This window comes from Apteryx mantelli, chromosome 10 (genome assembly GCF_036417845.1).
Source record: "Apteryx mantelli isolate bAptMan1 chromosome 10, bAptMan1.hap1, whole genome shotgun sequence".
Classification (NCBI taxonomy): domain Eukaryota; kingdom Metazoa; phylum Chordata; class Aves; order Apterygiformes; family Apterygidae; genus Apteryx; species Apteryx mantelli.
Window position 1 is genome coordinate 24,220,932 of NC_089987.1, and position 23,188 is coordinate 24,244,119.

General features: G+C 51.7%; 2 protein-coding genes across 3 annotated transcripts in view; both read left to right on the top strand.

Moving 5' to 3' along the window:
- Window positions 1–7,821: 7,821 nt before the first annotated feature.
- On the top strand, window positions 7,822–11,515 carry AGRP (agouti related neuropeptide). The gene is made up of 3 exons (XM_013942722.2): window positions 7,822–8,003; window positions 8,670–8,764; window positions 11,194–11,515. Exons 1-3 carry the CDS (start codon window positions 7,829–7,831, stop codon window positions 11,383–11,385), a joined length of 462 nt encoding a protein of 153 aa, XP_013798176.2. The 5' UTR covers window positions 7,822–7,828; the 3' UTR covers window positions 11,386–11,515.
- A 2,116-nt stretch (window positions 11,516–13,631) lies between these two features.
- Window positions 13,632–23,188, top strand: part of ATP6V0D1 (ATPase H+ transporting V0 subunit d1) — a 45,371-nt gene continuing 35,814 nt past the window's right edge. For both annotated transcript variants that reach the window (XM_067302771.1, XM_067302772.1), the window contains exon 1: window positions 13,632–13,803. In XM_067302771.1, coding sequence (XP_067158872.1) covers window positions 13,674–13,803 — 130 coding nt within the window. In that variant the 5' untranslated portion in view covers window positions 13,632–13,673. The remainder of the gene's footprint in view (window positions 13,804–23,188) is intronic.

The window sequence follows — 23,188 nt, forward strand, 5'->3', positions numbered from 1 at the left end:
AGAGGGAAGGATGGTCACAGGCTGGGCAGGCAATTGTGGCCTGTTGGTCCACTCAGAGTGGAGGCACTGGTTAGCTGAGGCTCACAATCCTGCCTTGTTGGTCCCAGGAGATCACTAACTCCACCGCTTCACTGAGAGCATCTCCAAACACAGCCCCAAAGACCGCCTTCATCCCAGTTCATGGTGGGTTTGGGCTCCCCTTGGGAATGCTGATGTCCTTGCCCAGCTGCCCCGAAGCCTGCACGCCTAGTGCTGTCACTAGATGAAGATGCATCCTGTGCTGCCCCCACAAAGGCAGAGGTGTGTTTGGCAGCCCCCTCTGTTTCCATTCCCAAAGACCAGGTGGTTGCTGAGAGCCCTGTCTCCAGCCTTGGGCCCTCCACAGCTGGGGCCATTCCCATGGCAGGAGCTGCTGGATGCCATGGGGCAGCTCGGCCCTCTGAGCTCTCCCCAGCCCCAAACTCAGAGGGGCCATGCAAGAGGCCATGTGCCCCACTGAGTTGGACTGCAGCTGCCGCAAGCCCCTGAGCTCATGGGTGGCTGACGCCAACCGCTGGAGCGTAGCCGCGGCCCTGCTCATTAGGGCCTGTTTGGAGTCCATGGGGTTGCAGGTGGAGAGCTTCTGGGAAGGCATTAGTGATAATGAGGGAGGCCATGCTAAGAGCTTTTTAATCTGCAGGAGCAGCATCTGCTTTGTGCGTGTCCCCACAGCCAATAACGAGCTAAATGAGCTCGTCGCCCACTCGCCAGGCCGCTTCCAGGAAGAGACGGCCCCGCAGCAGAGGACAGCACGTTGTTGTTCTGCCCATGGCGGGACAGCAGGGGGGCCAGGGCTGTGCCCCACAGGACCCCAGCACCAGCCGGGACTCAGTGCTTCCAGCCTGATCTGCCAAGGCCAGGGTGGAGCAGATGATGGGGAGGGCCCTGCTGGCCCCCAGCACCACAGTGGAAATGCCTTTAAGTGGGCATACGGGGGCTAAGCGGGGCGCAGGGGTGGCCAGAGCTGCTGCATCCCCAGGGCCTGCACAGGGTGAGAGCCCAGCCGGCAGCAGGGCACTTGGGAGAGCCCTCGGGAGACAAGGGGGCACCAAGGCTAGGCTGGTGCTGGGACACTGCGGGGGGACAGCCCTGGGCCCCCTTCTGTCCCCCCTCCATGGGCAGAACAACAGGGCGCTGCCCCTCCGCTGCAGGGCCATCTCTTCCCAGAAGCAGTCCGGCGAGCGGGTGGCCGGCTCATTTAGCTCGTTACTGGCCATGGGGATGTGCACAAAACAAACGCTGCTTCTGCAGATTGAAAAGCTCTCAGTGCAGCCTCTCTTGTTACTGCTAATGCCTTTCCAGAAGCCCTCCACCCACAGCCCCGCAGACTCCAAACAGGCCCTAATGAGCAGGGCCCATGGCCAAGGGGCTGGCGTCAGCCGCCCGCGGGCTTGGGGACCTGTGGCAGCTGCAGCCAAACCCACTGGGACGCATGGCCTCTCTAGCAGTCCCTCTGAGTTCGGGGCTGGGGTAAGCTTGGAGCCAGGAGGGCCAGCTGCCCCATGGCAGCCTGCAAGTCCCGCCACGGGAATGGCCCAGTGTGCAGAGGAGCCTGGGGATGGGGATGGGGCACTCAGCACCTACAACAGGAAAGGGAGTGGGAATGGAGGGAGTACCAACCACGCTTCTGCTTTCGTGGGGGGCAGCACAGGGTGAGCCTTGTATGGTTGCAACACCAGATGCAGGGGCTGCTGGGTGCTGTGCATGGGGGTCCCAGCTGTGTGTTTTGCATAGGGGGACCCATCTGGGTGCAGGGCATGAGGATCCCACCTGGGTGCTGGGCATAGGGAACCCAGCTGGGTGCTGTGCACAGCAGCCTGCAGCAGAAGGAAATGCCCAGCAGCAGAGCAGCCCCTCTTAGGGCTCTGCCATCCCGCAGAACCCAGGCACAGGGGTGTGCAGGCGCATGCAGTATGCAGAGCCCCTGCTGAGTGTTTCCAGCAGCTATGTGAATCTGGAGGAGAATGGGGCAAAGTGGATGGGGTTCCATGCCTCATCCCCTCTGATCCAGCCCTTGGTTATGGCCGGATCTCAGCAAAGAAACAGCTCTTGTTGGGCTGGGGTAGGATGGGGTGGGCAGAGGGCAGAGGAGGGGCTGCAAAGAGCCCCAGGTCTGGCATTGCCATTAGGACCAATGGCTCACACCATGTTGGGCACACGGCTTGGAGGACTGTGGGTTCCTTGCCAGGCGTGCAGGGTCTGAGAGTGGTCTGGCAAGGGGCAGTGCTCAAGATATCTGCCTCACTTGCTGGGCTGCCTGGCAGGGTAAATCAGAGCCCATTGAACCTCTCATATCTCACCCCCCATTTCCTCACAGAGACATGGATGTTTCCAAAAGGACCCCTGCTGAACTATAAACTGGGAAGCAGGTAGTTTGTAGGGTTGTGGAAAGAGATGCTTGAAGGGAAGCAGTGGAGTTAGCAGTCTCTGCGACAGTGGGAACATGGCATGGGGCAGAGCCCGGGGAATCTGCTGCCCTGCATGTGTGTCTGTGGGTTCAAATGGAAAGATGTTCTTTGCTTTTCTGGCTTCTTGCACTGAGGTTTTTATCAAACAGCTCTTGATCTAGTGTTTTCAGGGCAGAAAGGGGCTTTGGAAGCCTCTGCTCTGTGAACAGTGTCTTCCATCGCAACCCCTTGGCTCACCCTCCAACCCTGGCTCCTTTTCAATAGTAAAAGGCCCAGTGCACGTCAGGGTCTGTTCCTTCTCCTGATGAGGCACTGGGTGGGTGCATCCTGAGATGCAGGTCCATATCCTTTTGTACAATTGCCTGTTATATACATGCCAACTCTGCTTTGAAGTCCTCCATTGAAAGGGCAAGAGTAGATGCATGGTGCATGAGGATGGTACATCCAGGACGCACACTGACACTTGTCCCTGCAACTATGCAGCTTCCTTTGGGTTTTGGAGTGGCAATCAAGCATCTCAGCACCAGAAGAAGCTCAAGTCCCAGGATGTGGCTGTGAGAGCCAGTGATGGGGCTGAAGATAACAGTGCAGCCAGTTCTCCTTTCTTTCCAGTGGCAGAGTCGAGCCCTTGGTGTGGACAGGAATTCCTCCAAGAACTCTCAGCTCTGAGAAACTGCAGGCTTTCAAAGGGGTAGATGAGTAACGGATGCGGTTAGAACAGACAGGAGCCCAAAGAATCTGCAGATGGCTAATGGCCGGGAGTAGAGGACTTTTGAAGATTGTAAACAGACTCTGAACTATGGCTGGATTCATGCCAGGAGCTATTCATATGCAATTTTGCCTTTGAAAGCATGCAGAAAGCCCTGCATATCTTGGTAGAAGAGTCTGTAGCTTTTGTATTTCTCTAGCTGGGAACTGAGAGACTGCAGTCTAAATGCCATTCAGATATGGCTGGAAAGGGAAGGAACGTGGAGGGAAGGTGGGACTGCTCTGAAGCAGCAGCCAGCTGCAGCCAGCTCAGAGGTTTCTCAACAGGCGGCTTTGAGGAAGGATGATGGAGTTGGGCTGGGCACACCAGGAGGTTCCTCTGGCATCACACCTCATCCCTGCCACGGGCTTTCCAGGTCCTTCTGGCACCATGAACGAGCTAGTGCCTGGACACAGGAGGGTAGTTGCAAAGGCACAGGATACAGAGCATTTAGAGCAGGCTTCCCAAAGCTACAGGGCATGACCCATGCCAGTAGAGGCCAGGAAGAGGACATGAGCTGATACTGGGACCACGCTGGCCACAGGATCATGTGGGAGGATGAGGAAGGAAGCCCTGGTTTAGAGATCCCCATAAACTCACTTTGTGAAAATACACAGCCCCTTGCAGGAGGAAATGTGCAGAGAGTCTGACCCAGCTCCACCCTGCAGGCATGGGGCCAGGCATGAATGGAGGTGGCTTCTTTCCTCTGGATCAGTGTCTGTGCAGTCTTTCACTGATCCTCCACTCCTGGAGACCACAGGATGCCAAGGGGAGCTCTGCCTGGGACCCTGCACAGAGGGCGAGTCACCTCTCGGCACCCACAGAGGCACCGTGTGAGCAAATAGGGAGTTCAGGGCAACAGGGGATCCATTCCTCTTCACAGCCATGCAGGGCACAGAGAAGCACTGTGCATGAATCCTCCCTCCTGCACATCGCCCCACCAGCAGTCTCTCTATCCAGACAAAGCCCGGTTTTCAGAGAAGCCCACCTACCTGGTAGTTAGCATAGTCATGTGGCTGCAGCACTTAATTAATAGAAAGCCAATATAAATTCCAGTCAACATGTTGGGAGGACATCTAGGCAGAGACACGTAGCTGCATTCCCAGTGAACTCAGTGGAGCAGCAAGCGGTAAGCCCTGTTTCCATTCAAAGAGGTCTGGGCTTACAGTGGGTGGTGTTGCTGCCTGGGGAAGGGTTTGGGTAAGCAAGGCCAGGCGGTGGGTGCATTTAGGGCACTATGCCCAAAGCCGTAGAGGTCCCCTTGGTATGGAGGGGCTTTCTCACAGCAAAGGACTGGGCAGTTTTGGGGGAACGGGGAGGTGACGAGTGGCTGGCATGGCTCTGGGCTTCCAGAGGGAAGAGTGGAGCTTCAAGGCTGACGAGCAGCTTTTCAGCCCTGCCTCAGAAATGGGTGCTGGGCTCTGTGGGACTCGGCTGCTGGCATTAGCTAGGAATCCCCCTCCTGGGCCCTTTTTGTTGGCTCCCTGCAGAAGTCTCCTGCCCTTTATAGCTCTTAGGCCCAAAAAGCCCACGGCCCAGCCCTGCATCATAGCTCTCCCCCCAGCCCTGTAGGTGATGCTTCCGGTCTCCCCAGCTTGCCCAGTCTTTTCCCCAGCTGTGCCCAGTGTGGTCCTCCTCCCAAACTTGCTCTCTCTAGCCCAACCTAGCCCTCTTCGCAGCATTACAGCTTCACATTTCTCTTTTCAGATGGATTATTTGGGGTATGTCTTTGGATTAAATCTCCCAAGAAATCCTGATATTCTCTCTGAACTGTATCTTTCTCCTCTCTGACCTATTTCATCCCCAGAGAGAGCAGAGGGTCAGGAAGGATCTCACAGCCACAGAGTTTCCACTCCCTTCCCCACTGCAAAGTACTTCTCACCATCCCATAGCAGCCTTAAGATCTACAGTGAAAGACCAAAAATCCCCAGACTAACTGAGCCCCAGGCACAACATTGGGGTGCTGCCAGTATTGCAGAGCTCATCAGGAGCAGAAAATCTGAATTTCCCCATGACTTGAGAAGGGGATGCAAGCCCTGCACTGAGGCCAGGTGAAAACATTGAGCTGATTTGACCTGGGGGATATTTTCTGATGATGGTGCTCATGACCCAGGCAGCTTGACAGGCAAAGGGGGCTTTTCACACAAATGCTTCCCTCACAAAAGCCATCTGGCTGAGTGCCAGTGGGTTATCCAGGTAGCTGTGTGGCACAGAGGCTTCAGAGCCCCCTGCAAGAGTACTTGCTGTGTTTATGACATCCAGACCATCACTGCAGACCTTAAGCAAAGCCACAGCTATGCCTGCTCTCTCTATCAGCTTCTGCATGATACTTTATCTTCCCAAAGCACTACATTTGCTTATCGGGTCCAAATCCTGCTGTGTTCTCAGTTGTGCCACCGCAAAAGGAGCTGTAGCAAAGCAGTTTGTCACGGGAGTTCCCCAGGGCCTTTTCAGGGAGGTTGTCTTGCAGCTGCTCCAATAGTAACTCCGAGTGCGGTGCATGCAGTCTCTCTAATGCCTGGGCTTTGTTTCACCTATGTATAGTTGTTCCTGTCCATTCCCTAGGCTCCTGCCTGTGGCATTACAAACCTGCCTGTGAGGATGGGCATGGACCCATGGCTCAGGGGCTGATGTCTGGAGCAGTGGAGGGATAAAGCAAGCAGGGAGAGGGAGACATTATGGAGGGGGCAGTGGTGGAGCTGGGCGAGAGCACAGAGAGATTTGTGTCCTGTTCCCAAGTAGTGCTGGCATCAGCAGTGCCATGGAAAAGGGCACAAGATGGAACCGCTGGTGGGTACGAGGGCTGTCTCTGAGCTAGACCATGGGTTTCAAGGCTGTGGAGCTTGGAGATCTTGCAAGATACTTGCCCTCCAGCGCTGGGAGCAGCCTGCAAGGCCCTGGTTATATGTCCAAGCCCAGATGAAGACCAGGCTATATTAGCTCCTGATCTTTAAAGCTAGTGGCACTTCCACACTCTGTGAGCACAGCTGTCTGGCAGGAGTTTTGGTGGATCTGTTCTGGCCATAGCCTGTGCACGTGCAGATGAGTGAGTGTGTGGCATTGCCATATCCTGGCAGACACTGAAGGCTGTACATGGGGTAGGGAGACCCTCAACCACTGCATCAAGATCAGGTTTCAGTCCATCCTCTGCTGCTCACCCCCATCTTCAGTGGGATCAGGAATGTACCAGCATCCAGAGTCCCCCATGGCACTGTGGCATGTGAATTAGCTCTGAATGGTCCTGGCCTGCTCAAGATTCAGAGGCATATTGGGAGCCCAAGGAAAGCTCTCAAGTCCAGGAGGCCAGAGCATGTGGGAAAGCTCGTTAGCCTCACTGCTTCTGACTTTTCAAGGTCTACAGGCTCATCGGACAGAGCTGGGACATCAGCCAGCCCTGCCACTGACAGAAGGAGAAACTGGTGCAGGGAACAAAGGAGAGAAGCCCAGCAGGCTGTCTGAGAGGGCCCCATCAGACTTCACAAAGCTGTATAGCTCAAGCAGCACCAGAGCAGAGAAGAAGAATGACAAGACAGACAATTAAATTGGAGTTAAGAGCCCAAGTGTCTTGGGACAATGTCTGTTGGTACCATTTCTGCTCCTGCCTTTTCAGAACTGATGGATGGTTCACAACCTAGAGAGTGTGAAGGGCCATACCAAGATGTCAACATTCTGTGATTGAGATGGGTTGGGGCCCTGCAGTTACTGTCACTGGAGGAGGATTTGGTGGGTGGGGGATGACCACACATCCTTCCTGGTTGCTTCTTGCTTTTGAATTCAGACACCTTGCTTGGAATGGACCAAGCCCCAGGAGCTTTGTCCCTTGTCAAGGTGTTGGACATGGAGAGCTTCCTGTGCTTCTAGCTGAAGAGGAAGAGATGGCTGAGGTCCTCCCAGTGCTACCGCTGGCAGAAATTGCAACAGAAACACCATCTCCTGAAGGCAATGCATAGCTGGAGAGTATCATGGAGGACAAAGGCCCAGAGTCTGAGTTGGGAAAATGTAGGCCTCCAGCTGACTTTGTTGACTGGAGTGAAGGGACAGCCCTGTCTCCTTGACTGACTCAGGTGGGAGAAGGACAGGTGTCTTCACATTTCTCCTTTCAGCCAGCATCCTCCCTTCCTTTCATCTGATGTATCTGAACATGACCAGTGACCAAAGACCTGAGCAGGGAACCTGCTCTCCTTGGTCAGGCCAGTGGGCTGTATGAACAGAAGCCTAGCTCCGAGGAAAGCAGTGGTACCACAAGCCCACATTGTCAAGGGGTTGGAAACCACAGCCCAGGTGCTGCAGGTAGAATGCAGCAGGAAAAAGCTTGTCTTGACAAAAAGGCATGGCAGAGAGCAAAGCCGCAGTGAGTCTTGGCACCTGTCCCTGCTTGGTCCAAACTGTCTCTGGGAGGAGGACAGCACTCTCAGTGCCGGCTTTTGATCCACTCAGTGTGACGTCAATGGACCCAAGCAAAGACTCCCGTGTTGTGGGAGTGCTGGCAGAGGCTGTTCTTTGCCAGCAGGGCTGGCACATGCATCCCTCAAGCATGCACTGCTCTTAGGGTGATAGCAGGGTGGTGGAGCTTGGGGGCTTCGACCAGGACTGACCCTCACTGTGATCCCTCTGTGCAGATTGCCCCAGGACCATGCTGAACATGCTGCTGCTGTGCTATGGGTTGCTGCAGGGAATCCAGGCCATCCTCACCTCGGACCTCAGCCACAGTCACCTGCAGGAGATGAGCGCTGGTCTGGATGGGGCAGACAGAGCCCAGTACTCCAACCTGCTGCATAAAGTCAAGGAGGTGTCTGTGCAGCCAGTAGGTGAGTCCTGTGGGCCCCCACGTCTCCCACTGTGTGGTCACCAGCTGCTTGTTGGTGTGGCAAGGGGCCCAGAAATAGACCTGGGAACCCGGGTCCCAGGACTGAATGCAAGAGATCCCTTTAGAGCAATGCAGCCCCTCCTAGCACTGTCTAGTGAGAGCAGCCTCCCCGCTAACCCTGCCCTGGCAGCCAGTTCAGACAGTGGGGAATAGGGTCTTTTTTCTTGGTGTGTTTGGACTACATAGCTGTGTGCCCTTCTCTGGGATCTTGGCCAAGGATCCTTCCCTCCTGATGACTCCAGGCCCTGCCTGGAGCCAGCTCTTTTCCTCATGTACCCCAGCACACATGCAGACTCCCCTGCCCTGCAAGGGATCCTCTCGTTTGTGAACAGGGACCTGCAGAAAGCCCTGTACAGTGGTACCTGTCCCATCATGTTGCACAGGAGAGGGATGGGAGCAATTCTCCGCCCAGAAATATGACCATAACCACAACTCAGGCTGGCTTTTCCCCTCTGAGGTGCAGCACTATTAAGTTACATATCTGACCATTTATTCTCTGTGCCCAAGTTCCTCTAGACCATGGAGAGCAGAGTCGGAGGAGAACATACTCAGCCAGCAGCCTGCATGCAGTGCACACCTTGTCCAGCCTCTCTCTTGTATTTAACAGGAGCTCTTCCCAGGCCTGACTTTGATCAGATGGCCCTGGAGGTCCAGGAAGCTGATGGAAACCTTGTACAGAAAGGTGGTGTGCTGGAACCACAGGTAACATTCTACAAGCTTATGGTGTTTTCTTAAAAGCCTCCAAAGATCAGGGATGCTCCAAGCTGCATCAGGCTTCTCCATGCCCTGGGACCAGGGTTGGTTTGGAACAAACACCAAACCTGACGGGTGCTTGGGAAGGGAGCCTACATTTGTTGTCTGCTGAGGAGTGTGGAAATGCTGGGAGTCTGGGAAATTGGAAGGAAAGGGGCCTAGAAAGCTGATGATTTTGTGCTAGCCTACCAGGAACACTGCTGCAGGGACCAGGCAGGAGAGCTGGCTGGAAGTGAGGAAAGTTTTGAAGCCAGGCAAGTATTCTCCACCTAATTTCCTATGAAATTGTGGGAACTGAACCTTCTCCACCAGACGTTTCAGTAATGACAAGTGGGCATGAAATATGTTCTTTTTAAATTTCTCCAGCCCAACCAATTATTCAGTCAAAATTGGAGAGGGCTCTGAGGAGTATGAAAGAAACATTTCCTGCCAAGGGGGATGGGAGTAGTGAATTCACTATTAATAATTGTCAAGTATTTGGAGGAAAACATTGACCTCCTCCTTTACCTTGGAGAGTCCAAATGACCTGCTCCCACTATAAAAGCAAACTGGAATTGTCTCCTTGGGTCCTGCCCAACAGAGCAGACAGAAAATACCAAGGACTCCCTGACATCTGTGTACAAGATAGACAGCCCAGGCTCCTCTGTGGGGGTGTGCAAGACTGAACTTCCTGTCAGGAGACAGAGACCTAATGGATTCACTGATGGGCCACTGGAGTGATGCAGGTCCTGAGGAAACTCTCATAATGAGAGATTAAAAAGATTGTTTCCTATGGACAGATAATTAAAAGACCCTGGAAGGAACATAGTATTTTGTATGGAAAACGGACTCTGGGACTGTTCAGATGAATTAAAACATAGGAAATTCTGAGCTAAGATTCCAAACACACTGAATTCTGGAAGGGGCTTTGAGTGTCTTCCCTTGAGGCTGGAGTCAAGCTGTGGTTGTTAGGGGCCAAGCTGAAGCCTCCCCACCCTCCCTCAGGGCTCACTGGACCCTTCGCTGAGCTCTTCCAGCACATTAAGTTGCAGATATCAATCTCCTTCAGCTCCCAGGTTAGCTTTCTGCCAGCTGGATGCACTGAAATAGGTCTGACGAGTGCTGGCACTGGTACAACAAAGGGACAAAGGATGGGGGCTCTCAGCAGCCAAGAGTGAGACAGGCTGAAGCTGCCCAGAGCTGCAAGCTCGGTGGTTGTCGCAGAGCTCCAGCGGGGCCTGAGCATGCACTTCTTTGGTCCGGTTCACATATCTTAACTATAGCCCAGGAAGCCTCTGTGGGCCACCAGTTTGCCTGGCTGTTCCACTTCTTGCCTGGCTCTGTCCCTGGTGTTTCTGTTCCGGAGAAAGGCCCCCTTCGCTTCCTCAATGTTTAGGCTGTGTTTTAAAATAAACTTCTGTTCCACAATCATGAAGGCCTTGAAATGTGGTGTAAGAGGTAGTGGCACCTGAAGACAGCCCAAAACGAGGGCTGAGCTACCCCAGGGGGTTCTAACGTGTTGCTTTGAGCCTGGAGTTGACCATGATGGATGGCCCTGCGGTTCACAGCAGCAGGCTGGCAGCTGCAGTATGTTTCATCAGACACACATGCTGCTGGCTCACGCTGCAGTGCCTGGCTGTGCCCACATGAGCTGCCAAGCTCTCCAGCTCTGCCACCTCAACAGCTTCAGAGACATTCTCACACTAAGCCCCAAGTGTGGGTTGGGTGTGTGAAGTCGGATATTCCGGGTCCTGGCAAACCTCATTTGTTTTTACACAGAGGTGCCTTGGACTCTTTAGGCTGTATGGACCGGACTGGACATCAGAGCCCTCCTAGAGCCTTCTGTGCCTGGAGAGGATGTGCTCTGCGTCAGAATATATTTATTACCAGAGCTGGGCAGGTCACTCCCACAGTAGGCAGCACCTTTCAGTTAGAGTTGTAGGTCCAAGGACTATTTTTTTGACCACAAGCCCAGGCTCAGTTTCAGCTAAGTTAGGCTCAGTTCCAAGGTGAACAGCAACTTTCCTGTGGTCTCTTTTTGACTTTCTTTGTCCCTTTGTCTCTCTCACAGCTTCCTTCAGATAAACAAGATAAAAAAGTCTGAGGACCAGCATCTCCAGCCCCAGAAATGCCCTTCCCTATCTATTTCCAATTAACAATGATATGTTGGTGGCAGAAGTTCCTTCTGCCTGTGCACCTCTCTCCCCAGGTTAGGTGGCCACACATTGTAAGGAAGCAGGATTGAGGCAAAGGCAGCAAACACAAAGCCAAGGTAGAACATCCTTCCATGCATAGTCATGGAGCAAGCCAAGGGACATCCCCATTCTCATCCAAACAGTTCTTTATTGCTGGCATGGCTGTCCAACATTAAACCATTTCCCGACTCCTTTCTCTGTCAGGTGTTATCCACTGCACTGCAAGCTTCAGGCCGAGAAGAACGCTCCCCTCGCCGGTGTGTCCGCCTCCTGGAGTCCTGTCTTGGGCATCAGATCCCCTGCTGTGACCCCTGCGCCACCTGCTACTGCCGCTTTTTCAATGCTTTTTGCTACTGCAGGAAAATCAGCACCAGTTTCCCATGTGGCAGGAACTAGTGCTGGTCCTGGAGGACTATATGCTCCTTGCCACTTTGGGCTGCTCCTTGGGTCTGCCATGGCTCTGCCCACATGTGCCTCCTCCTCTGCAGCTCTAATAAACCAGCCATTAGCAAAACCCATCACCAAGTTGGACTGGTACTACGAGCATGTCTACCTTGGTTCTCAGGGGAGAGTGTCAGCAGAAAGTGGGAGATACCTGCACCCCATGCAGCTCCTGCAGTGCCATTCCCAGCTAGATTAGAGTGGTATCTCAGTAGCAGTGCCCTGGAAGGTGAGAATTCGGCTATGCTGGGAGCTGTATGACTTGAGTTTTGCTCCCACCAGCCCTGCTCCTGTGAGCAAGGGTATTGCTCCTATCCAAGGTATTTTTGCTGCAGTGCTGCTGGGGATAAGTCCTCGACTCTGTGCTTGACTGTATGTCACCAAGAGGGAGCTGGAGGCAGATGTCACCACAGGCTGGTGAGAACAGGAGTCCTGTTTGCAGCAGGATTCAAAAACAATTTCAGGTCAGGCATTCAGGAAAGTCCAGCCTTATTCACAGTGATGGAGGTCAGAAATGTTCTTCCTCTGGACATAGGGCCACCTGCTTTGGTTTGTTACACAGACCGAAGTCTGATATAGGTGTCCACAGTATGCAACTGGTAATACAACAGCACTGTTTCTAAGCCCACAGCTAAAAGCATGCCCAAGTCACCAGTGGCAAGACAGCCCACAGCTCCTGCTGTGCCCATGGCTCCCTTGGACCAGGACAGCTGTCAAGCCCAAAGAATCAGCTGCCAGGGAGAGGTCAGCAGTAGGAATGGCTCCAGTGTGGATGCAGACAGTCCAAAGTCTGACCTCCTTGGCCACTAGCTCAGGCAGCCATGGGCCTCCAGGTGCCATCAGGCTATGGCCCAGGGATGCCACACACACTGCTGGTGCCAACAGCAGAATGCTGCTGTGGGGGCTGTAATGTAGCCCTCACATTGTCTCAAACATTTTGAATTGAAAAGCCATAAAAGTCCAGTAGTGTCTTAAGGTCATGGGGGTGCCACAGAGAGCCCTGGACAGACTCAGGCATAATGGTACGCTAGGCTAGCTCTGAGCAGTGTGGGTGCAGGTTGCTGGGCACTGTTGGTCCAGGGGCAGGGAGTGCACTGTAAAACACACAGTGACGGCATGTCTGTGCAGCTGCAGTTTCCTTTGAAAGAAAACGGCGCCCAGTTTGCCACAGCTGGGTTAAGAAGAGCTCAGACCCACAGCAGAAGGGAAACCAGAAAGGGAGCAGGTTGACAGGGTGGGACAGTAAGGCCTGCGAACAGGAGGAGAGCATGGTTTCGACTTGCTTCCAGAGTGATGAACCCCAGGATGAAGCAGCAACAGTCAGGTCACACCTCCAGGCATGGGCACTTCAGCTTCATTTGTGTGAAGCCTTTTCCTGATGTTGGCCAGGTTTCCTCACCAGGTTTTGCAGGTCAGGGTCTTGGAGTGCCTCTCTCCAGCCCTCCACAGTCCAGGGCCTGGCTGCAACCCCTCGTCCAAGTCCTGCGGTGCGGCAGGCCCTGCCCTGCATGGGTATGAACATGGGGGCATGGGATCAGCTGCAGAGCCAGGCTCCGCGCCCGTGCTGCCCTGCCGCCCAGCTCCGGAAAGACCAAGGGAACTGGGGCGATGGTGAGCAGGCGGTGGTGGCACTTACTGCTCTCGGGCAGTTTTGCTCCTTCAGACACCTCTGTGGCCCCTGTTCCCCCCCGTGCCATGGGCTGTGGCTCCAGCTGTGCGGTGTGAGATGGCCCAGGTCACCCTGCCCAGACCCTCACTGCCCCCTCTGCCACCCCTGCGGCCGCAGAGGCCGTGCAGATGGGGGGCTGGGGGCTGCGCCCAGTGCCGGGGGCTGCATGGAGGGGCTGGGGCCTGCGTGGAGGCTCCGGCGGGATGCGTGGAGGGACTGGCGGCTGTGCCGGGCACTGCGTCCGAGGCTGCGTGTGGCACCGCTAACGGGCGGCGGCAGGGCTGTGCGGAGGGAATGGGGGCTTTGGTGGGGACGTGGCAGCTCTGTGTGGAGGCTCTGTGGCTTCGCCCAGGCCCTGAGGAACGGGGACCACAGGGGAGGGCGGCACTAGGGCCCCGCGGCAGCCCCGCCCAGCGCCCCCCCGCCGCTGCAGGGCGCCCCGCAGCCGCCAGGGGGCGCCCCGGCCGCGCGCTGCCTGCCGGGACGGATGCGGCGGGCGGGGCGAGCGCGGGTCACGTGAGGCGCCGCCGGGTCACGTGAGGCGCCGCCGGTGGGGAAGCCGGCTGCCGTCGCCATGTCGTGCTTCCCGGAGCTGTATTTCAACGTGGACAACGGCTACCTGGAGGGGCTGGTGCGCGGCTTCAAGGCGGGTGTGCTCCGCCAGGGCGACTACGTGAACCTCGTGCAGTGCGAGAGCCTCGAGGGTGAGCGGGGCCGGGGCCTGCCGCCAGCGGGGCCCCGGGGAGGGCAGGGCGCCCGGCCGGCGGGCTGTGTGGGGGGCCCGTCCGGCGGGGCCGGCGGGGCCGGGGGGCGGCCCTCGCCTGGGCCCGCCGCCCCTCTGCTGGGGCGGGGTGGCAGGGCCGGGGGCGCCTGGCCGACCGTGGGGGTAGGGGACCTAGTGGGAAGCGCAGGGGCCTGGCGGCGGGGGGGAACGGGATCGGTGGCCAAGAGGGATGCGAGGGGCTGGGGGGCAGCGCTTTGGGGGCCGGCCGGCCGGCGGGGGCCGACAACAGGGCTTTGGGGTCCCCTCCTGGCGTGGTACTGGCACATCCTGGCGCGGCTGCAGGCGCAGCATTCTCAGTCCGTGGCTAAATAGCTGCCTCTGCTGGGCAGGGCTCTGGGTTCCCCTGGCAGTGGGTCTTCCCGTCCGAGCTGCACCCTGCCACCCTCTGAGCACAGGAGCTTTCAGCTGACTCGGTTTCCTGATCTGTCTGGCTGTGTGATTGCACAAATGCTAGATCTGACACAGCACTTTCAGCACCCACTCGGATTTTGGCTTCCTTAAAGTGGCTGTGTAACCATGGTGCACGTCCTTAGGTCACTGGGAGCCAAATGGATTTGTCAGTTCTGTTGATAAGTCTTGTATTATGCATTCTCTGCACTAATGGCAGGCAGTGTGGGAAACCTTTTAATTACTTTGAGGCCAGAAGTGAGATTATTAGGATAGTCTAACTTGATCCCTGATACAAGCAATCATTTTTTTTGAGATGACCAAGTCACCTAGGAGGGTAACTGCTGTTGATTGGAGTATTGCTAGTGAAGAAATGCATTATGGGTCGTGGTAAATTCAGCAATGAATACTCTTCACCTACAATCTTGAGCTCTCTTTCTAGGCTAATTTTGGCCACTCATTGCCTCTTGTCTAGATTAGTGTGTACAAAGCTGGAAAGCTGTGATAGTTTTGTTCAGTGATGCTCATCAGCTAAAATCTTAAGCTTTTTTTCAGCAAGTAAAACAAAGTTCAGGGAAGGTTTTGCTTCTCTTAACCACTCTCCCAGCACTTAAGCCATCCCCTGTTTGCCAGCATCCTCCCTGTGACCACTAGAACTGCATCTAGTAGCTGCATTGTGCCAAATAAAAAGAAAATAGAACGATCAAATTGGTAATCCCTCACTTAACCAGCCAGAGGTCATGTTAGCACTTCTGACTCTTTCAGCTGATTATGTTTTGTGACCTGTCCTGTTTCCCCAGTTAGGATGAAGATAAAGACTTTTTCGCTTTGTCCATGTCTTCAAACCAGTCAGTGTTAAGATATTCATATTCCTCTGTATCATTGACCCGCTTAACATTTTTTCACTTGTTGATGTCTAGAACATGGATCAGTGATTTGTTGATAAATCATGAAGATCAGAAATAAATCTCTATTGAAATAGGCTAGAAACACGTGTCTAGACATGCCAATTGTTTTGGTCAATGGGACTATAATTATTGGAATCGTTCTGTCTTAGACATCTAAAAATACTACTTAAACATCAGCTTTATCTTGAGGATTGTTACTAAGTGATTCAAATCAATATTGACTGTTTAGAGGGATCCTGGATGCAAGTTATCTGGAGCTGCAAAGTCAATTGTTAAATAACAGCTGTTGAAGTTGAATATTCACTTGAGCTGTTCCTGGAATTAGTTATCTATATTATACAGTATGTCTTTGGACTTTTGAATACAGATGAAACCTTATTTGCAGTATTCAAACTACTTATTCTTGCTGAACTCAGATGACCACAGAACTTGTCATATTTTAATAAATGTTGCCTTCTTCCTCTATATTGCTCTTTGTCAATCTTTTCTTTCTCTCTGTATTTGAATTTAAGATCAGTTTCTTTCTTATCATCTTATTATTATTATTAATGTCTTTTCCTTGTTGTGCAGGCAGAGCTTGCAGAAATAGCTGCTTGTAAATGTCGGCATTTGTAATAGGAATGATATCGTATTTTGAAGACCACTGTAGAAAATGGGGATTCCTGCTGCCAGTCTGACTCTTCCATTCAAGTCCATTTTTTGGGAACAGAATGCTGGGGCTTGCCCCCAATACCTTAAAAATATCCAGGTTATTTTTACTTAGGACAGAAGCTTATTTTCAGCAGACTTTTCCACAGCTCTTTGCCTGCAGCAGTCTTTGTTGTTCTTAGCACGGAGCCCAGGATCTGAAGGAGGGTGAAGGGAGGTATCTGTGCTGTCGGAAGTCTCAACGTGCCTGAAACTGTCACTTCCCTATCATCATCTCTGTAGATTACTTCCTCTTTGGAGTCTTTCCGTATTTATAGTTTCTCCTTTTTCTCCCTTCTTTGCCTTCTGAACCAAGTTGCATAAATTTAGCTCTCCCTGGGAGTGGTGGTTTTCTGTGTTTGAAATGAGTTGGTTTGGACTTCCCATAAGATTGTCTTGATGTTGTTAACTGTTACATCCCTGACAGCTCTCTGGTGGCTGCCGCTGTGCTCCTAGTCAAGCTCCTTTCAGAGCTTGAAGGCTGTTCACTGCTGATTTGAATCCTTCTCAGCTTTGCTTTTTTCATCCCTGTGTAGGGTGCTGTTGTAGAAGGTTTTTCCTTCAAAGGAATGTTCTTGATCACTTTTGAAGAACTGTGGTCAGATCGTATCCTTCCTCTGTTCATTCAGTTTCAGTTTTTCTATCTCAGTACCTGTTTCCTTTGTTCAATAGGCTTTAAAGCCCATTCTTTCTCTGCCAGGTACTTGTCTACACTAAATCTAGGTAGTGGCCAGCCTGCTGACAGCCCAAATAAGTGGTTAGACACAAAATACTCGTACACTCTTCTCTACCTCTCCTGTTTTGTCTTTGCTGCCTCCTCTCGTATGTGAGTCCAGCTCTGCAGGCAATCACAGTTTTAGAGCAGATTACCACCTTGGCTGTGGAGAAATCCTAAAGGACCAATGTGGTTCTGGGACTGGCTGTGGGAATTGGGTATCTGGCTGGTCTGTATGGGGCCCTTTCCTTGCAGTTCTCTGGTCTTGACATTGCTTGGAGAATGAGGTGCTTCCAGGTCTGAAATGCTGTTCCCTCTTGTGTGCTTGTGTCGGTCTGGAAACACAAAAGAATTGACTATGATTTAAAGCTTGAGCTGACAGCTTGGTGCTGCCAGAGGGAGTAGGTTATGCTTTTCCATGTGATGCCCTGTCACCTCTGCTTGTCTGATCACAAAGTAAGCTGATTCAAACTCTTACTTCTTGTTTAATCAGTTTACTGCTGTCATAGGGAGCCAAATAGCTCGGTGTGATGAGGCAGGCTCCTAAGCTGGCTTGAAAAAGGGGCTGGAGCACATGACCAGTAATGAAGGGAGGGCACAGGATGTTTTGGCTTCAGCTTTCTCTTGAAACCCTGTGCAAGATTGTTTAATCCCTTCTTTCAGCTCCAAAAGACCTGACACTTTAATTGTTTCTGAGCCAGTTCCTGTGTGCTGTAGGCCTGTGTTGGATGGTGCTTGGTCCTCTCTGTTGTAGCTAGTTCCCATTTCTGACACAAGGTGTCAGTGAAGGACTTCTAGCTGTCTTCCTCCGCTTCAGTTGCGTAAACCAGGTCTGTTCTTGAGTTGAATCTGTCCTGGATAATCAAACTTACGAGTCACCTAGATTTTCTACAGTCAAAAGGAGACAGAGCTCTCTCCAGCTGTTAAAAGCTGTGGTAGCCTACTATAGGCTCAGCATCTGCTCTCAAGAATAAAAAGCTGTTGATACAGTTGAACAGTAGCGCAACTTTAAGAAGCGGAGTTCAATTGAGTATTGGAATATATAGGTTATAGCCAAGCTTTATTGTTGGTCTTTCATGCTCTGTACCACAAAACATATATGGAGCCTGGAAAGTGAACAGAAGTATCTTCTGTAGAAACAGGAATTCCTTTATCTTCAAGGCAGTGTTCAATAGCCTCTTATTTCCAGGCTCTTCAGCTCTAATATTCCTCTTGGTTCCACAGCAACAGTATAGGAAACTCAACTTGGGTCACCAACTTCTTTCTGATATGCCAATGTAGGGAAGGTGACTGGTGTGGTAAAATCCAACAGCAGGACATTTCATCTCATCCTGAGCATCTCTTGCCTTAGAGGTTGGTACATAGGTGGTTGTAATCTGCAGAAATACAAATTGCGTCATTCTTTTGTTCTTGCTTTCTACGGTGCTGCATTCAGTGATTTCTGAGGTAGTGGTGGGTTGCAGCAATCTGGTGTCACATCTGCTATCAGGTAGGTATGTTCATCTAAAGATCTGGCTCTCTGTCTAATGCTGTTGCAGCTATGGAACTTGCTGAGGCCCCATGCAGTGAGTTCATAGCACTGCTCTCCACTGGGGTCTGCTCTCCCACTGTTTTCACTTCTGGTAGCTTTTCTCATCTTGGCGCTAACAGTTAGAAATGTCTGGTTTTGACATGGAGCAATATGGTGGTGTTGCATCATCGCTGGGAATTAGTCCTTGGGTTTCTTGACAGTGGTCAGATAAGCAAACCTCATCACACCTGGTGGGAGGTATAAATACACATTGGTAGGCTGGTGCACCTCTTTTCCATGCTAAGTCTCCTGGCAGGCCTGCCAGGAGACTTAATGGTGGAGTTTGGGAGCCATGAGCTCAAAATTGCCTCTGCAAAGCGATAGAAATTACTTGTTCTGTGTTTAAAGTGACTTGTATGAGTAAATTTGATGGTTTGTTGTTGACCTGAAGCAACTGAAATAAGAGCAGCCCTCTTCTCCTGGAGGATGAGTATGAACGATTAATGCAAATTGCTCTGGTAACACGAATTCTCTATGCCTTGTCAACGATAGCTTCCTTTCATAGCATCTTCAAAAAGAGATCAGTGTCTCTGAAGGCTCCAGTTAAAAGGGATTCTGGGCCTGAAAACCTGTCTACCTTCTTTTTCCCTTTGGGTTATCTTTCCCTGAAACCTTTCACTTTGGCTTTTGGAGTACTTCTGTGAGAGAGCAGTTGTTTGCTTTAGGATGAGCCTTGAAATTCAAGCAGTGGACTAGGGTGGACCATGCAAGTTACTGCAGATAGAGCATAAATGGAAACTGAGCAGTGAGTCTAGGGCAGTGGCCACAGCATACTTCATGGCTTGTTGTCTTAGGGTAGTGAGGTTGTGAAATGACTAGCTGAGAATCACCAGGTAGTTGGCTCCAGCTTGTCAGTGTGGGCCTCTGTCAGAAGAGGCTTTCCCTAGGCTGCGGGTTTCCACCATCACCACATCTCTGTGGGTGAAAGAGCTTTTGCCTACGTGATCAGCTCAGTGCAGGATCAAGTCCACAGCTATCTGATGTATTTGGGAAGAAAAGGATGGCCATGAGAAGCAAATAACCTGAGAAACATGATTCTTTTTAGGGGCTGGAAAGAAAGGATTTCCAGGACTGCAGTTCTTCCTCATCACCTCAGTTTGGTCCATAAGGCTTCATCTCTAGGAGGTACAGCAGATCAGCAGTGAATTTAGACAACTTAAAGCAAGTAGGTCATGCTTGTCACAGAATCGCAGAATAGTTGAGGTTGGAAGGGACCTCTGGAAATCATCTTGTCCAACACCCCTGCTCAAGCAGAGTCAGCTAGAGTACGTTGCCCAGGACCACATTCAGTGGGGTTTTAAATATCTCCAAGGATGGAGACTCCACAACCTCTGTGAGCAATCTGTTCCAATGTTTAATTACACTCACAGTAAAGAAATGTTTTCTTGTGTTCAAGTGGAATTTCCTGTGTTTCAGTTTGTGCCCATTGCATTTCATCCTGTCACTGAGCACCACTGAGAAGAGTCTGGACCCATCCTCTTTACACCTTCCCATTAGGTATTTATACACATTGATAAGATCTACCCTGAGCCTTCTCTTGTCCAGGCTAAACAGTCCCAGCTCTCTGTTTCTTCTCATATGAGAGACACTCCAGTCCATTGGAACACTGAACGTTGGACATGGGCCAACTATGTGCCCTTGTGGCAAAGAAGGTCAATGGTATCCTGGGCTGCATTAAGAAAGTGTTGCCAGCAGGTCAAAGGAGGTGATCATTCCCCCATACTCAGCATTGGTGAGGCCACATATGGAGTACTGTGTCCAGTTCTGGGCCCCCCAGTATGAGAGACATGGCACTATTGGAGAGAGTCCAGCGGAGGGCTATGAAGATGATTAGGGGACTGGAGCATCTCTCTTATGAGGAAAGGCTGAGAGAGCTGGGCCTGTTTAGCCTGGAGAAGAGAAGACTGAGAGGAGATCTTATCAGTGTATACAAATATCTGAAGGGAGGGTGTCAAGAGGATGGAGCCAGGCTCTTTTCAGTGGTGCCCAGTGACAGGACGCGAGGCAACGGGCACAAACTGAAACACAGGAAGTTCCATCTGAATATGAGGAAAAAATTCTTTACTGTGAGGGTGATGGAGCACTGGCACAGGTTGCCCAGAGAAGTTGTGGAGTCTCCTCCTCTGGAAATGTTCAAAACCCACCTGGACACGATCCTGTGCAACATGCTTTAGGGTGATCCTACTTGAGCAGGGGGGTTGGACTTAGATGATCTCCAGAGGTCCCTTCCAACCTCAACCATTCTGTAATTCTGTGTGATTAATTGTCTTTGTGGGCCTTCACTGGACTTGCTCCAGTAAATCCATGTCTCTCTTGTATGGGGGAGCCCAGAATTGGACACGATACTCCATATGTGGCCTCACCAGTGCTGAGTATAGGGGAATGATCACCTCCCTTGACCTGCTGGCAATACTTTCTTAATGCAGCCCAGGATACCATTGACTTTCTTTGCCACAAGGGCACATAGTTGGCCCATGTTCAACTTGCTGTCCACAAGGACCCCAGTGTCTTTCTCTGGAAAGCTGCTCTCCAGCTAGTCAGCCCCCACCATGTACTGGTACACGGTATTATTCCTCCCCAGGTGGAAGACTCTGTATTTCCATTTGTTGAACTTCAGGAGGTTCTTCTCTGCCTATTTCTTCAGCCTGTCGAGGTCCCTCTGAATAGCAGCACAATCACCAAATGTATCACTCCTGCTAGTTTTGTTGTGTCTGCCAACTTGCTGCAAATTCTGTCCTATCATCCAGGTCATTAATGAAGATGTTAAACAGTAATGGCCCCAGGATTGACCCCTGGGGAATGCCACTGGTGACAGGGCCTCCAGCTGGAGTCGGTGCTGCTGACCACAACCCTCTGAGCCTGACAGCTTAGCCAGTTTTCAGTCTACCTCACTGACCATTTATATAGCCTGCACTTCTTTAGCTTTTCTTTGAGGATGTTGTGGAAGACAGTGTCAAAAGCCTTACTAAGATCAAGGTAAACAACATCTACTGTTCTCCCTTCGTCCATCAAGGCAGTCATCTCGTCATAGAAGGCTATCAAGTCAGTTAAGCGTGATTTTTCCCTTTGTCTTTATGCTGACTGTTCCCAATCACCTTCCTGTCCTTCAGATATCTGGAAACAGTATTCAGGATTAATTGTTCCATCACCTTCCCAGGGATTGAGGTAAGGCTGACCAACCTGTAATTCCTTGGATCCTCCTTCTTGCACTTCTTGAAGATAGCAGTGATATTTGCTCTCTTCCAGTCCTCAGGAACCTTTCCTGATCACCATGACCTTTCAAAGATAATCGAGAGTGGTTTTGATATGACATCAGCCAGCTTCCCTCAGCGTTCACGGGTGCATCCTGTCAGAGCCCATGGATTTGTATGTGTCCGGGTTATTAAGGTATACCTTAACCTGATCCTCCACCACCAAGGGTAAGTCGTCTTTGCTCCAGACTTTCCCTCTGGTCTCAAGGGCCTGGGATTCCTGAGGACTGGTCTTACCAGTAAAGACTGAGGCGAAGAAGGCCTCTGTCTTTTCTGTGTCCTTGTCATCAGGGCCCCTGCCCCATTTAACAGTGAGCCTACATTTTTTCTAGCCTTCCTTTTGCTGCTTGCTGCTTATGTACTTGTAGAAGCTTTTCTTGTTGCCTTTCACATCCCTTGCCAGTTGCAACTCCAGGTGGGCTTTAGTTCTCCTAGCCACATCCCTGCATGTGTCTTTATATTTCTCCTGGGTCACCTGTCCCTGCTTCTACCTCTGGTACACTTCCTTTTTATGTTTGAGTTTAGTCAGGAGCTCCTTGTTCATCCATGCAGGCCTCCTGCAGCCTCTGCTTGATTTCCTGCTTGTTGGGATGGACCATTTTTGAGCTTGGAGGAGGTGATCCTTGACTATGAGCTAGCTCTCTTGGATACCTCTTCCTTCTAGGATCGTATCCTATGGGATTCTTCCAAGTATGTCCTTGCTTCTGAGGGTCCAGGACTGTGATCTTGCTCTTTGCCCTGATCCTTCCTTGCGGGATCCTGAGGTCCACCATCTCATGGTCTCTGCAGCCAAGGCTGCCCCTGACTTTCACATCTCTGACCAGCTCTTCCTTGTTTGTAAATATGAGGTCCAGCAGAGTGCCTGTCCTTGTTGTCTCCTCTATCACCTGTGTTAGGAAGTTGTTGTCATCAGTGCACTTCAGAAACCTCCTGGAATGCTTTGTGCCCAGCAGATATCATGGCACTTGAAGTCCCCAGTGAGGACCAGGGCCTGTGAAAGTGAAGTTTCTTTCAATTCTCTGAAGAAGGTCTTGTCTACTACTTCCCGATCGGATGGTCTATAGCAGATGCCCACTACAATGTCATTCATGCTCATTTGCCCACTAATCCTGATCCATAAGCTCTCAGCTAACCTCTCACCTGTCCCCAGGCAGAGCTTGATGCATTCCAGGTGCTCCCTTGCATAAAAGGCAACTCCCCCTCCTCACCTTCCTGCCTGTCCTTCCTAAAATGCCTGTATCCATCCATCTCAGCATTCCAGCTGTGTGAGCTATCCCGCTGTCTCTATGATCCCAATGAGACTGTAGCCCTGTAACTACCTGCAGACTTCTAATTCCTCCTATTTGTTCCCCATGCTGCATGCATTAGTGTACAAGCACTTCAGAGAGGCAGTCCAGGGTTCTGGTTTCCTAGAAAGGACATGAGAGCTTTCCATATAATGTGGTATCGTAGGCACTTCCTTATTCCTGTGCATACGCTTGGGGTCATTCCGCTTTAGCTCTGTTTTGTTGATTAGCAGGTCCCTTCAGTTTATGTCACCCCAGATCCTTTGGTTGCCAACCTTGTTCACTACTTCCTTGCTTGACCATTGCTTATTATCTCTCGCCCCTCTCATTCCTAGTTTAAAGGCCTCCTTACCAGGTTGGCGTGCCTGTTGGCTAAGATACTTCTACCCCATTTAGTCAGGTAGATCCCATCTCTACCAAACAGTTGTTGGTCCTTGAAGAGGGTCCCATGGTCATAGAATCTGAAACCCTATTGTTGACAACAGCTGAGCAACCAACTGT

Bases quoted from the DNA above. Each gene is read 5' to 3' on its own strand.
- AGRP (XM_013942722.2), top strand. From the start codon at position 7,829: ATGCTGAACATGCTGCTGCTGTGCTATGGGTTGCTGCAGGGAATCCAG. The intron at 8,004-8,669 runs GTGAGTCCTGTG...TGTATTTAACAG, and splicing joins GGTGTCTGTGCAGCCAGTAG to GAGCTCTTCCCAGGCCTGAC. The intron at 8,765-11,193 runs GTAACATTCTAC...TTTCTCTGTCAG, and splicing joins GTGGTGTGCTGGAACCACAG to GTGTTATCCACTGCACTGCA.